The following is a 14,713-nucleotide window of genomic DNA, read 5'->3' on the forward strand; positions in this document are numbered from 1 at the left end:
TAGTGATCTTTAACTTGCACACCCCCCTCCAATTTGATGCAGAAAAGGCAATAGGATTCAAGAAAAGTCCCGGTTTTCTTCCAGTGTTAGATGTTGGCACCAGCATCCCTGTGGTCTGTACGTGCATAGAAGGCAGTATCTCTGATGGCACCAGCAGGAACCATACCCTGACAAGATGACAATGGATGAACTATATATTAAATTGTTTCACCAATCCAGTACTGACTGTTAATGTGGGTCTTTCTGCCTGCATTGTGGAGGTAGTCAGTGCATGTGTCTGCTCCATCCACGCACTCCATTTACCCACCAAGCAGCAAGGAGCTGATGTGAAATTTAAATAATATTGTTTGTGGCTTGCAATGCCCCAACAGTTGAGATGTCATAGATTCACTGGACTGCCTGATAGTCACAGCTAATAGCTGGGAGCTTATTCACTAGATAAGTAAATATAAGGAAAGCCATTTGGCCCATTATAATTCCTACATTCAGACCGATTCCAAACCCTCTCATTGTAGCATTCAATAGTTTTCCAAATTATTTGTGTTTTTTGTTTCCATTGTTTTAAATGAAAAAGTTTATTTCAGCTGTCAATCACTGTGAAGAATTGTCAGATATTTGTCCTAAAAATTATCTTTACTAGTCTGAACCCTTTCTAGAGAAACAGAGTTAACTTTTCAGGTCAATGTGCAAGTAAAAGGGGAAGGGAAGGAAGAAGAACAAAAGAGAAGGTCTGCGATAGGGTAGAGTGCAGGAAAGGTTAAATGAGAAAATAATTCATAGTACAAAATGCAAAGGGAGTGGTAATGGTTGTAATAAAGAAACAAAAGATTTGTCCAGAGTGGGTGTGAATGGCAGAATAGTGAACAGCTGTGTCTGAAAGCAAAAACATGAAAAACAAGATTAAGATCAGTGCATGCAACAAAAAAAAAACAGAAACAGAATGGAGGGATAGAATTTACAATCTGAAATTGTTGAACTAAATGTTGAGGCCAGAAAGCTGTAAAGTGCCTAATCAAAAGATGAAGTGCTGTTCCTTGAGCTTGCACTGAGTTTCATTGGAATACTGCAGCAGGCCAAGGGCAGAGATGTCAGCTTGAGAACAAAGCAGACAATTAAAATGCCACGCAACTGGAACTTGGGGTCATGCTTGCAGACTGAGTGGAGGTGTTCTGCAATGTGGTCACCCAATCTGGGTTTGATCTCCCCAATGTAGAGGAGGCCACATTGTGAGGCGATAATGCAGTAAACGTAAATTGTTGCTTCACCTGGAAGGCATGTTTGATGCCTTGGATGGTGAGGAGAGAGGACGTGTTACGTAGCCTGAGTTTACATGGGGAAGTGGGGTGGGAAGGGGTTGAGGATGATTGAGGAGCGAAACAGGGTGTCAGACGAAATGGCTCCTTCAGAATGCTGACAGTGGAGGAGACAGAAAGATGTGTTTGGTGGTGATGGCATCACACTGAAGGTAGCAGAAATGGCAGAGGATAATCAGTTTAATGTGGGGGGTAATGGGGTGGAAGGTGAGGATAAGGGGAATCTTTTATTGTTTTGGAAGGGAAGACAGGGGTGCAGAAAATGGGTTGGACGCAGTTGAGGACCTCAACAACCACACTGGCGGTCGGGGAGTGGTGGCAGGAATCCTCGATTGAGGAAAAACAAAGACACGGAAAGCACAGTTGCGGAAGGTTGCATCATCAGAACAGATGCAATGGACTCTTGAGAAATTGAGAGAATGGTCCTTACAGCAAGCAGGGTGTAAGGAAGTGCAGTCGAGATAGCTGTGGGGGTCAGTGGGCTTATAATGGTTACAGTATTTGTTCATAGCCTATCCCCAGAAATTAAGTCAGAGAAGTCAAGGAAGGGAAGGGAAGAGTTGGGGATGGGCCGTTTGAAGGCATTAACATGGTGGAAACAAGTTGATGAAATAAGTTTTATACTCCCCATTTTGTTTCTTTTTTGGTAAAGCTTAAGTCCAGGATCAAGAACAGAGACTGTAAAACACGTTCAGTGGAAATTTCCAGCATTTAAACAAACAAGGTCTCATGTTTGTTGTTGCTATATTTTATTGGGAAATCAACATCAATACCTATGAGGCTCAAGCCTTTGTTGAAAGGGAGGATCTGACATGGAATTGAAGCAATTGAAAAAGAAATTATTTCCAGGCTGTAGCACAGCATGTGGGGATTAACAATAGATCAGGAGGGAGGGGAAAACGGGCACATTGAAGAATTAGCTAGGCATCTGGCGCTCAAGGAAGAAAGGACCACTTCCGTTTGTGATAGGGTATAACTGGCCAGAATTGAAAAAGAAATAGAACTGGGAAAGATTGACTTAGAAAGAAAGAAATTAGCAAGAGAGGAAAGAGATAATGAAAGAAAGAGAGAGAGAGAGATGAAAACACTCAGAATGGAGTATTAGATCCAATTATGTGAACTTGAGTTGATGAGAAGAATGAAGCTGACTCAGAGAGATCTCTTAATTTTGATTTGGTGAGGAATTTTCGCTTAATACCTACAGTTAGCGAAGAAGGTGTAGAGATGTACTATATGTCCTTCAAAAAAATTACCATAAGTCTGAATTGGCTGAACAAACAGTGGGCTATGTTCCTACAAAGTATTTTGATAGGGATGGCCTTGGAGGCCTCTTTACAATCTCTTTCAGCAGAGCACTTACAAGTAAAGACTGCTTTACTCAGTGATGGCAGATGATCATGAGTTAACTCATAACAAAAACAAAAATACCTGGAAAAACTCAGCAGGTCTGGCAGCATCTGCGGAGAGGAGTATTTCACCTCACTTCTATTTTTACTTAGTTCTGATGAAGAGTCACACGGACTTGAAACGTTAACTGTGTTCCTCTCCGCAGATGCTGCCAGGCCTGCTGAGCTTTTCCAGGTATTTTTGTTTTTGTTTTGGATTTCCAGCATCCGCAGTTTTTTGCTTTTATCTTATGAGTTAACTCATGATTAATAACAGGCCCCATTTCAGAACCTTCCAGGGAAATTGAAATGAGACAAAGGTTGATGATGAGGAGAGGTCAGGCCCTGCTGAGAAAGGAGGAGAAGGTAAAGACCCAGGCCCTTCTAGGGTTAGTAGAAGTCAAGGTTCGGAGGACAGGCTCAGTTTAAGAGGGACCTATCTGCTACTTTTGCCACAAGAAAGGACACGTGAAGGCTGAATTTTTGAAATAAAAAACAAATATGTAGTATTAGTACAGTTGCACAGTGCCACTCCCAAAAAGGCTGACATAGTGGGTAAAGCTTATGACAACAGGTAGTTTCTCGTATGCTTACTGATACAGTGAATCATGGTGCAGGAAATCATAGGAGTTTTTTGTTGGGTCTAAAGTGTCCCCATTTTTGGCAGGTGAAGCAGACAAGTCAACTGTCATCTTTAGGGGATCAACAGAAAATATTTACCCATGCCTTTGTGTGCAGTTAATTTAAAATGTGCCTTAATTAACAGTCCTGTAATTGCTGGTGTTATACCTAATTTGCCTATTGATTGGGTTGATTTCTTATGCGAAAATGACTTGGCTGGGGCTGAAGTATTGCTGTTTCTAGTGGTTTGTTGAGACTGTTGAAACTGAAAGTGTACAGGAAAAGCCGAGTTACTTAAAAGAATTCATGGCTTTCTGTAAACGTGCTGTGAGAGTTAATGTTTCAACTAAAGATGTGTCAGAAGAGTCAGATGCTCAGCCTACTAATTTTAAAAGGACATTGGAGCATCCACCTCAAAAGGAAAAGTTAATGGCAGTTGGAGATGAGTTGAAGTCATTGAAATTAAAAATGCAAAAAAAGTAAGACCAAGATGAAGTAAAGCAGATAGCAGCAGAGGGAAAACATGTTTTGAAAGAGAGTGGTAAAGCTGAGTCCAATACTGACACAATAGAGCTGCGAGGAAGGATACGTGTTCTTGAACATACATCAAAACTTCAAAACGAAGAGGCAATCCTTCATGATAGTATAGGATTAAACAAAGCCTGAACACAGTGGGAAGAAGAAAAGCAAAAAGAAATCAAGAAAATGTATGAAATGAATAAAAAGGAATATCAAGCTTTCTTTCAGAGGATTTCTCCTTGGATTTCAATCTGTAGCTCCTGTACCTGGAAGTCAGATGGGCCTATGCCATGTGGGGGGAATGGAAAGGGAAAGAGAGGAGGCGAAAGGCAGGATGGAAGAGTGAGACAGGTAGGGTTAGAGGGGTAGGGATGGGGAAGTGGGCTGGGGAAAATGGGGAGGAGAGTAGGGATGGGAAGTGCTAAATTAGGAGGGGAGGGGGTAAGGGGGCGGAAAGTGGAGAGTGGGAGGGGTTGTGGGTAGTGCTAGATTGGGGAGGGATTGGGAAAGTAGGGCAGGGGAGTAGGGAGTATTAGGTTGGGGAGGAGCAGGCAGTGTTCCCCCTAAGCTGCATGGTCGCACAACAACTCGGAAGTCCCTGGATAGAGCGCACACATGTCAGCCCCTTTAAGTTACCATGCATGTACACTCATGCAAAAAAATGTTAAATGCACACTAAAGAAATGGCCCATACACACAAAAATAAAATAGCTGATATGTTGGGGAGAGGCATTATCACTTTGTCTCTGTGTTAGGAACACTGAATATTTCACACCAACTCAATTTTTAAGTGTAGATTGTGGAGTAAGTAGATTCTGTGCTTTACCTTTATCTTGTGACGTACATCTTCAGCATTAGATGTTTCCTGATATAGCGTTTTATCAAACTCAACAGCTCCCAAGACCACAATATCAGCCTTATTCTTTACAAGCTGAGGAAGGAAAGATAAATTTATGGAAGAATTAAAATGAGATTTACTACAACTTAAAAGATAATGACAATCCTGAGAAATTCAAAATGGCAATTTAAAAAATGTATTAATTGGATGTGGGCATCATTGGCTAGGCCAGAATTTATTGCCCATCACTAATTGCTCTTGCTCAGAGGGCATTTAAGAGTCAACCACATTGCTGTGGATCTGGAGTCACATGTAGGCCAGGTAAGGACAGCAGATTTCCTTTCCTAAAGAGCATGAGTGAACCAGATCGGTTTTTTATAACAATTAGCATGCGTTTCACAGTCATCATCAGACTTTTAATTCCAGGCTTTTATTGAATTCAAATTTCACCATCTGCCTTGGTGGGATTTGAACCCAGGTCCCCAGGGCATTACACTGAGTCTCTGGATTACTAGTCCAGTGACAACACCACTATGCCACCGCCTCTCCCAATCCAACTGTAATTAACTTAAATCGTTATCTTCTCATCTATTTATGTAGTTCCTTCATCTCAGATGCAACGGGAGAGTAACCAAGAGGGAAACATATTAAAAGGTCATGTTGCCCATACCATAGTATCAATTATACTCAGTACTGGATACATGTACGATCGTGTCGCCAACACTCAGTATTCAATACCTGTTAAATTCTGCACAGCATTGGATACTTGTAACATAGTACCAGCACACTTGGTACTGGAAACCTGTATCATAGTGCCCGGATACTTGGTATAAGATATATGTACTATATTGCATACATATTCAATGCTGGATACCTGTACCAGAGTGCCTACACACATGGTGCTGGATACCTGTACAAAGAGAAAGCACACTTGGTACTGGATACCTGTACCATAGTGCCCCCACATTCAGTACTTAATACCAGTTGCAAAGTGCCTGCACACTCAGTACAAAATACCTGTACCAACAATCTCTCAGCATCCGCCCTATCAAGCACTCTCTCAAGGACCCTTACATCCTTCCTAATGTCTGGTATCAGAACTGGAAACATTACTCTAGATGTGGCCTTACCAGAGCTTTATTAAGGTTCAGAATAACTTCCCTTCATTAGCAGTCAATACCTTTATTTATGAAGCTTTGCTAACCACTCTCTCAATGTATCTTCCCACCTTCAAAGGTTGGTGCACATGAACCTCCATGCTTCTCTTCCCCTGCACACTCCTCAGATTTGTGGCATTAAGTATATATTAGGACTGGATATCCGAAAGGGATCAAGGGCAGAATCTATTAGGTCAGGGATCTGTATCAGTGGTTACTAAGGAAGAGGAAACTGACAAAATATTGGTAGAAACAGAGACAGTGGAGGCAGTGGACAGGGTGAAAATTGGAAAGGCTGGCCAAGTCTAGGGTAGATAAGTCACCTGGTCTGGGATGGCTTGAAACCCACATTGCTAAAGGAAGCAGGAGTGAAGATAGCAGATGGGCTTGCCTTAATCTTTCAATCTTCCCTGGATATTGTGGAGGTGCCAAAGGATTAGTGAATGGCAAATGTGACAATCTTATTCAAGAAAGGGTGTAAGGATAGTCCTAATAACGACAGGCCAGACAGTGTAACATCAGTGGTTGGTAAAGTTTTAAAAACAACAAATAATCAGGAAAACAATTAACAGGTACTTGAGAGGTTTGAGGTAATTAACGAGAGTTAGCACAGATTGTAGAAGGCAGATTGTCCTTGACTAATCTAATTGCATTTTTTAATAAGGTAACAGAGAAGATTGACGAAGGGAATGAGTTCGATGTTGTTTATATGGATTTTAAGAAAGTGTTTGACAAGGTTCTGAGCTGTCCACCACAATATGTGGTGGAGAGTTTGGAAGACGATCCGGAGGAGGATGGTGGTTTGGTGGAGGGCCCTGGGGACAATGAGTAAGACGGTGGATGCCCTTGCATCACCCACCGAGTTTCCACACCCCCCTGCAGAACACTCTGGGAATTTCTCACTGACAACCTGGGTCATCGTGATAGAGTCCAGCTGGCCCTTGACTATTGGTCAGAGCTGGTACTGCTCATCCGATCCATCCACTCACCCCTAAACACCTTGGGTGTGAACAGTAACGTGAACCAGAATTAGCAGCACTGACTCAAGTCTTTCCTCAGTTTGTCACAAAAAATACAGAAAAAGCTCATCGACTTCTTCTGGGACAGAAGGATGCACTGGGTCTCTGTTGAGGTTCTGAGTCTCCCGCTTAGGGAAGGCAGTCAAGAGCTGGTGTGCCTTTGCACCCAAGTGGCAACCTTCCACCTTCAGGCCTTGCAGCGATACCTATGCACCGTGCCCCCTCCCCAGTGGTGTGTACTGGCTACATATATCTTCCACCAGGCGTACACCTCAATTATGATCTGCAGCTCCTGTTTATAGAGCTGGGAGACTTCCATGCCTCCTTGCAGGAGTTGCCTGTCTTTTACCAGGAACTGATCAAAGTCTGGAACATCATTAGAGAGCTGCTGCTCAGGAATCTGCACCTCCACCACTACAGGTTCAGGTAGCTGGCGTAACTGATGGCTTGGGCTGCTGGAGTTACCAGAGTCAGGGGCATGCTGGATGGCGGAGGAGCAGACTGGATAATGCTGCAATACCTTGTGTAATGTGAGGCTATTGATGTTCAGCTCACAACCTAAGCCATCCACAGCCTTAAAACTGTGATGCTCGGACCTGACTGCACTCGGTGTTGAGGCGGCCCAAGCATGCGGTGGACTCCCCCCCGACTCCCTTCCGGATGGAATTTCACATTGGTCCCGTGTCCTGGCACTTCTCTCGGGAGCCGCGCCCCCAAAATTTGAGCCATCTCACAGAAATTCCCTCTGTGCCTTTTCAATCGATGCAAAGGGGTTTCCTGTACGAGCTGCTGCTACACACCCTTCCTGTGTTTGCCCTCGCCAACTATCCGGGCACGCCATGGCGTTCTGTCCTGCAGTGGCAGGGGTGCCCAGTGGAGGGATCTCTATGTGGAAGTCCTCCCCTTTTCCATCAAGACCCACCGTGTAGGGTTTTGTAAATAACATTCCTGTGCAGTAAGAGATTAAGATGGTTCATGGACTCCCAGGCCGCCTGCAATTCCTGTGGCCTTGAGAAGTCTGTGTTCCATGCTTATATAGGTTGCCAGCGATTGCAGCCCCTTTTCGATTCTCTGAAAGGCCACTCCTCAAAATCTGGATGCACTTCAGCCCCATGCTCCTGATCTTTGGTCACCCGATGTGGAGGGAGGACAACCTCCTTATAAGCCTGCTCCTGAGCCTGCCCAAGGTGGCTATTAACAGATCCAGGCAATAGGCAGTCAAGGGGGTCGTCTGGCTCGACTGTCTGCCCCTTTTCTGTGGCTCTGTTTGCAGACAGGAGTCCCTGGGGACAGAGCACACTGTGTCCACTGGTACGCTTGAGGTACTCTGTGACTGGTGGGTGTTAATATGGCAAAAAACAATTGCTAGTTAAACAGGTGATGGGCATTAATTATCCCATCTAAATACAATAATAAGATACAGCTGGAACACTGTGTGGAAGCTACTAGTACTGAGGAGTTGGCTTGAAAATAAACTAGCTTTAACCTAAAGATCAGCCTGGATTAATTCTTCCACCACAACCTCTTATTGTGAGTAACACTGGGCACTGTAGGGTCTGGAACGCATCATCAGCCCCAAGAATGACAATTTAATTTAACTACATAAGTTTCCTTTAACTTTCCTGTTTTTGTTACAGTGCCCTGTCAGGGGCTGTCACCCCTCTTATTATTTTATTTTATTGATTTATTTTTTATTATATAAAAGAGCTTACAAATAGGGGAGAGCTGGGACACTGGGTGTGTGGGAGGAGAGCTCAGTTACTGAACAGTCAATAGACTTTCTCCAAAAGGAAAAGCTCTGATCTTGATTTTGACTTGGCTCTTTTTAACATCACATAGACATATAAATAGTAAAAAGGTGTTAAAAGGAGGAGTAAGGCTAATTAAGGATCCAAAAAGGGATTTACACATGAAGGCAGAGGATGTGGTTGAAGAACCAAATGAGTACTTTGCTAAAGAAGAAGACGGTTACAAAGTCATAGTGAAAGAGGGGGTAGTTGAGATACCAAATCGGTTAAAAGTTGATAGAGGTATTAGAAAGAGGATCTGTATTTAAAGCCGATAAGTCACCAGGACCGGATCAGATTTATCTGAGGATGTGGAGGAGCGTAAAAGTGGAAATTACAGGCAGACTGGCCATAACCTTCCAATCCTCCTTAGATACCAGGTTAAGGACAGTAGGGTGGCTGTGGGTTTGTCAGAGGACTGAAGAATTGCAAATGTTACACACCTGTTCAAAAATAGGATAAGTCCAGCAACTACAGGCAAGGCAGTTTAACCTTGGTGGGAAAGCTTTTAGAAGCAATAATTTGGAACAAAATTAAGTCATTTGGACAAGTGTGGATTAATTAAGGAAAGTCAGCATGGATTTGTTAAAAGCAAAGCATGTTTGACTAACTTGATTGAATTTTTTGATGGGGTGAGATAGATTTGGCATATGGTTTTGGTCTCCTTACAGGGTATAATTGCATTAGAATCAGTTCAAAGAAGGTTTGTTCATCTGATCTTGGGGTTATCTCAGAGGAAAGGTTGAACAGGTTGGGCCTGTATCCATTGGAGTTTAGAAGAATGAGAGGTGATCTTATTGAAACATACAAGATCCTGAGGGGACTTGACAGGGTAAATGCTGAGAGAATGTTTTCCCCTTGAAAGAGACTAGAACTAGGGGATGTAGTTTAAAAATAAGGGGTCTCCTATTTAAGATGAAGATTAGAATAATTTATTTCTGTTTGAGGGCTGTGAATCTGTGGAATTCTCTTCCCCAGAGAACAATGGAGGCAGAGTCACTGAATATTTTTAAGGCTGAGTTAGGTCAAGTCTTGACTGACAATGGAGTCAAAGGTTATAGGGGTTCAACAGGAAAGTAGAACTGAGGCCACAATCAGACCAGCCATGAACTTATCAAATGGCAGATCAGGATTGAGGGGCTGAATCTCCTACTCCTGCTCCTAATTCACATGTACGTAATAGAAAGGGATCATGAGGGTAATGAAGTTGATGTGGCATACATAGACTTCCAAAAAGGATAAAGTGCTACATAATAGGGTTCTCAGTAAAGTTGAAGTTCATTGAATAAAAGGAACAGTGGCAGCATAGATACAAAGTTGGTTGAATAACAGGTGAACTGTCCTCTTTTGGACTAGAGGATGGTACATAGTTGGGTTCCCCAGGGGTTGGTGTTAGTTCCCCTGCTTTTCTTGATCTATATTAAATGACCCAGACTTGGCTGTGGAGGGCAAAATTTGCAGTTGGCACAAAAATTGGAGTATTGTGAAATGTGAGGAGGCTAGAATGCTCCCAAGTAGTGTAATCATACTTTTTTTGCTTACATTTAATTACAAGGATTCAGTTCTTGGCCCTGCAAGGATATCCTCTTTCAGGTGCTACAATGTCTTCCCTGATCATTACTGACACCTTACCTCCATTTTCTCTAACTTTTCTGAACACTTTGTATACTTGAATATTAAGTGCCTAGTTCTCACCATTTTTAAGATACATTTACATTAGTGCCACTATATAATACCACAGATATGTGCTTACCCAGTTTGTTTGCCACAGTTTGTGTACCTGTATTCTAAATCTGTCTGTGTATTCCTCCTCAGTCTGTTCCTATCAATACTACTTCCTTCTCTAGTACTATCCAACACTACTTTATGCACCTTATTCCTCTTTTCTAATTCTATATAATGCTCACCTGCTTGCCAATTTTTTTAAAACCTCCCCAACCACACTAGTGAACTGTTGATGAGGAGCAAACCATGACATTTTAATCTCAAGAATTTGAAACCCTCTTTCCTGCCTCAAGCCAAGCATTGTTCTTTCCTAACATCCTATTTCTAAGTGTGGGGTACTGGAATAATCCTGAGATTGCTATCTTAGAGGTCTTAATTTTTAAACTTACACCCAAGCTGCTGAAAATCTGACGTTAGGACCTCTATTTCCCCTCTTTCACTGGTACTGGCTTGTACCACAACCTCTGGCTCACTCCATTCCCCCTACAAAATATTCAGCATATACTCCATGAAGTCCTATACCCTGGCAACAAGGAAGCAACAAACTATAACAAAAACAGAATTACCTGGAAAAACTCAGCAAGTCCGGCAGCATCAGTGGAGAAGAAAAGAGTTGACGTTTCGAGTCGTCATGAACCTTCGACAGAACTGAGTGAATCCAAGAAAGGGGTGAAATATAAGCTGGTTTAAGGTGTGTTGGGGGGGGTGGGGGTGGTTTGGGTGGGGGGAGAGAAGTGGAGGGGGTTGGTGTGGTTGTAGGGACAAACAAGCAATGATAGAAGCAGATCATCAAAAGATGTCACAGACAACAGAACAAAAGAACACATAGGTGTTAAAGTTGGTGATATTATCTAAACAAATGTGCTAATTAAGAATGGATGGTAGGGCACTCAAGGTACAGCTCTAGTGGGGGTGGGGGGAGCATAAGAGATTTAAAAATATTTAAAAATAATGGAAATAGGTGGGAAAAGAAAAATCTACATAATTTATTGGAAAAAACAAAAGGAAGGGGGATGAAACAGAAAGGGGGTGGGGACGGAGGAGGGAGCTCAAGACCTAAAGTTGTTGAATTCAATATTCAGTCCGGAAGGCTGTAAAGTGCCTAGTCGGAAGATGAGGTGTTGTTCCTCCAGTTTGCGTTGGGCTTCACTGGAACAATGCAGCAAGCCAAGGACAGACATGTGGGCAAGAGAGCAGGGTGGAGTGTTAAAATGGCAAGTGACAGGGAGGTTTGGGTCATTCTTGCGGACAGACCGCAGGTGTTCCGCAAAGCGGTCGCCCAGTTTACGTTTGGTCTCTCCAATGTAGAGGAGACCACATTGGGAGCAGTAGTCTAAATTGGGGGAAATGCAAGTGAAATGCTGCTTCACTTGAAAGGCGTGTCTGGGACCTTAGACGGTGAGGAGAGAGGAAGTGAAGGGGCAGGTGTTACATCTTTTGCGTGGGCATGGGGTGGTGCCATAGGAGGGGGTTGAGGAGTAGGGGGTGATGGAGGAGTGGACCAGGGTGTCCCGGAGGGAACGATCCCTACGGAATGCCGCCGGGGGGGGGGGTGAAGGGAAGATGTGTTAGGCGGTGGCATCATGCTGGAGTTGGCGGAAATGGCGGAGGATGATCCTTTGAATGCGGAGGCTGGTGGGGTGATAAGTGAGGACAAGGGGGACCCTATCATGTTTCTGGGAAGGAGGAGAAGGCATGAGGGCGGATGTGCGGGAGATGGGCCAGACACGGTTGAGGGCCCTGTCAACGACCGTGGGTGGAAAACATTGGTTAAGGAAGAAGGAGGACATGTCAGAGGAACTGTCTTTGAAGGTAGCATCATCAGAACAGATGCGTCGGAGGCGAAGGAACTGAGAGAATGAGATGGAGTCTTTACAGGAAGCGGGGTGTGAGGAGCTGTAGTCGAGTAGCTGTGGGAGTCGGTAGGTCTGTAATGGATATTGGTGGACAGTCTATCACCAGAGATTGAGATAGAGAGGTCAAGGAAGGGAAGGGAAGTGTCAGAGATGGACCATGTGAAAATGATGGAGGGGTGGAGATTGGAAGCAAAATTAATAAATTTTTCCAAGTCCCGACGAGAGCATGAAGCAGCACTGAAGTAATCATAGATGTACCGGAGAAAGAGTTGTGGAAGCGGGCTGGAGTAGGACTGGAACAAGGAATGTTCCACATACCCCATAAAGAGACAAGCATAGCTGGGGCCCATGCCATACCTTTTATTTGGAGGAAGTAAGAGGAGTTGAAGGAGAAATTGTTCAGTGTGAGAACAAGTTCAGCCAGACGGAGGAGAGTAGTGGTGGATGGGGATTGTTCGGGCCTATGTTCAAGGAAGAAGCTAAGGGCCCTCAGACCATCCTGGTGGGGGATGAAGGTGTAGAGGGATTGGACGTCCATGGTGAAGAGGAAGCGGTTGGGGCCAGGGAACTGGAAATTGCTGATGTGACATAAGGTGTCAGAGGAATCACGGATGTAGGTGGGAAGGGACTGGACAAGGGGAGAGAGAAAGGAGTCAAGATAATGAGAAATGAGTTCTGTGGGGCAGGAGCAAGCTGAGACGATCGGTCTATCGGGACAGTTCTGTTTGTGGATTTTGGGTAGGAGGTAGAAGCGGGCCGTCCGAGGTTGGGCGACTATCAGGTTGGAAGCTGTGGGAGGAAGATCCCCAGAGGAGATGAGGTCAGTGACAGTCCTGGAAACAATGGCTTGATGTTCAGTGGTGGGGTCATGGTCCAGGGAGAGGTAGGAGGAAGTGTCTGCGAGTTGACGCTCAGCCTCAGCGAGGTAGAGGTCAGTGTGCCAGACAACAACAGCACCACCCTTGTCAGTGGGTTTGATGACAATGTCAGGGTTGGACCTGAGAGAATGGAGTGCAGTAAGTTCAGAGAGAGAGAGATTAGAATGGGTGAGAGGAGCAGAGAAATTGAGACGACTAATGTCGTGCCGACTGTTCTCAATGAAAAGATCAAGAGAAGGTAAGAATCCAGAGGGAGGGGTCCACGTGGAGGGAGAATATCGGAGATGGGTGAAAGGATCCGTTGAACGGGGAGAGGACTCCTGCCCAAAGAAGTGAGCCCGGAGACGAAGACGAAATAAGAGTTCAGCATCATGCCGAGCCCGAAATTCATTGAGGTGAGGGCGTAAGGATATGAAACTTAATCCTTTGCTGAGCACTGAACGTACAGCATCAGAGGGGAAGGTCAGGGGGTATAGTGAATACACGGCTGGGGCTGGGATTGGAAGATGGGGTGGGGACGGAGGGACAGGCACTGGTGGAGGGTCCTAGATGGGTGTTGGTGTCGATGAGTTGTTGGAGCTTGCGTTCCTTAGCACTTGAAAGGACTCCATCCCATTCTCTCAGTTCCTTCGCCTCTGTCGCATCTGTTCTGATGATGCTACCTTCAAAAACAGGTCTTCTGACATGTCCTCCTTCTTCCTTAACCGAGGTTTTCCACCCACGGTCGTTGACAGGGCCCTCAACCGTGTCCGGCCCATCTCCCGTGCATCCGCCCTCACGCCTTCTCCTCCCTCCCAGAAACATGATAGGGTCCCCTTTGTCCTCATTTATCACTCCACCAGCCTCCGCATTCAAAGGATCATCCTCCGCCATTTCCGCCAACTCCAGCATGATGCCACCACCAAACACATCTTCCCTTCACCCCCCCGTCGGCATTCCATAGGGATCGTTCCCTCCGGGACACCCTGGTCCACTCCTCCATCACCCCCTACTCCTCAACCCCCTCCTATGGCACCACCCCATGCCCACGCAAAAGATGTAACACCTGCCCCTTCACTTCCTCTCTCCTCACCGTCCAAGGTCCCAAACACGCCTTTCAAGTGAAGCAGCATTTCACTTGCATTTCCCCCAACTTAGTCTACTGCATTCATTGCTCCCAATGTGGTCTCCTCTACATTGGAGAGACCAAACGTAAACTGGGCGACCGCTTTGCAGAACACCTGCGGTCTGTCCGCAAGAATGACCCAAACCTCCCTGTCACTTGCCATTTTAACACTCCACCCTGCTCTCTTGCCCACATGTCTGTCCTTGGCTTGCTGCAATGTTCCAGTGAAGCCCAACGCAAACTGGAGGAACAACACCTCATCTTCCGACTAGGCACTTTACAGCCTTCCGGACTGAATATTGAATTCAACAACTTTAGGTCTTGCGCTCCCTCCTCCATCCCCACTCCCTTTCTGTTTCTTCCCCCTTCCTTTTGTTTTTTCCAATAAATTATGTAGATTTTTCTTTTCCCACCTATTTCCATTATTTTTAAATATTTTTAAATCTCTTATGCTCCCCCCACCCCCTCTAGAGCTATACCTTGAGTGCCCTATCATCCATTCTTAATTAG

The 14,713-nt window shown here is 44.7% G+C and overlaps 1 protein-coding gene across 2 annotated transcripts in view; it reads right to left on the reverse strand.

The window, feature by feature from the left end:
• Positions 1-14,713, reverse strand: part of LOC121282961 (integrin alpha-E-like) — a 312,306-nt gene that overhangs the window by 17,580 nt on the left and 280,013 nt on the right. For both annotated transcript variants that reach the window (XM_041196807.1, XM_041196806.1), the window contains exon 36: positions 4,665-4,769. In XM_041196807.1, coding sequence (XP_041052741.1) covers positions 4,665-4,769 — 105 coding nt within the window. The remainder of the gene's footprint in view (positions 1-4,664; positions 4,770-14,713) is intronic.

This window comes from Carcharodon carcharias, chromosome 10 (genome assembly GCF_017639515.1).
Source record: "Carcharodon carcharias isolate sCarCar2 chromosome 10, sCarCar2.pri, whole genome shotgun sequence".
In the NCBI taxonomy this organism is placed as follows: Eukaryota; Metazoa; Chordata; class Chondrichthyes; order Lamniformes; family Lamnidae; genus Carcharodon; species Carcharodon carcharias.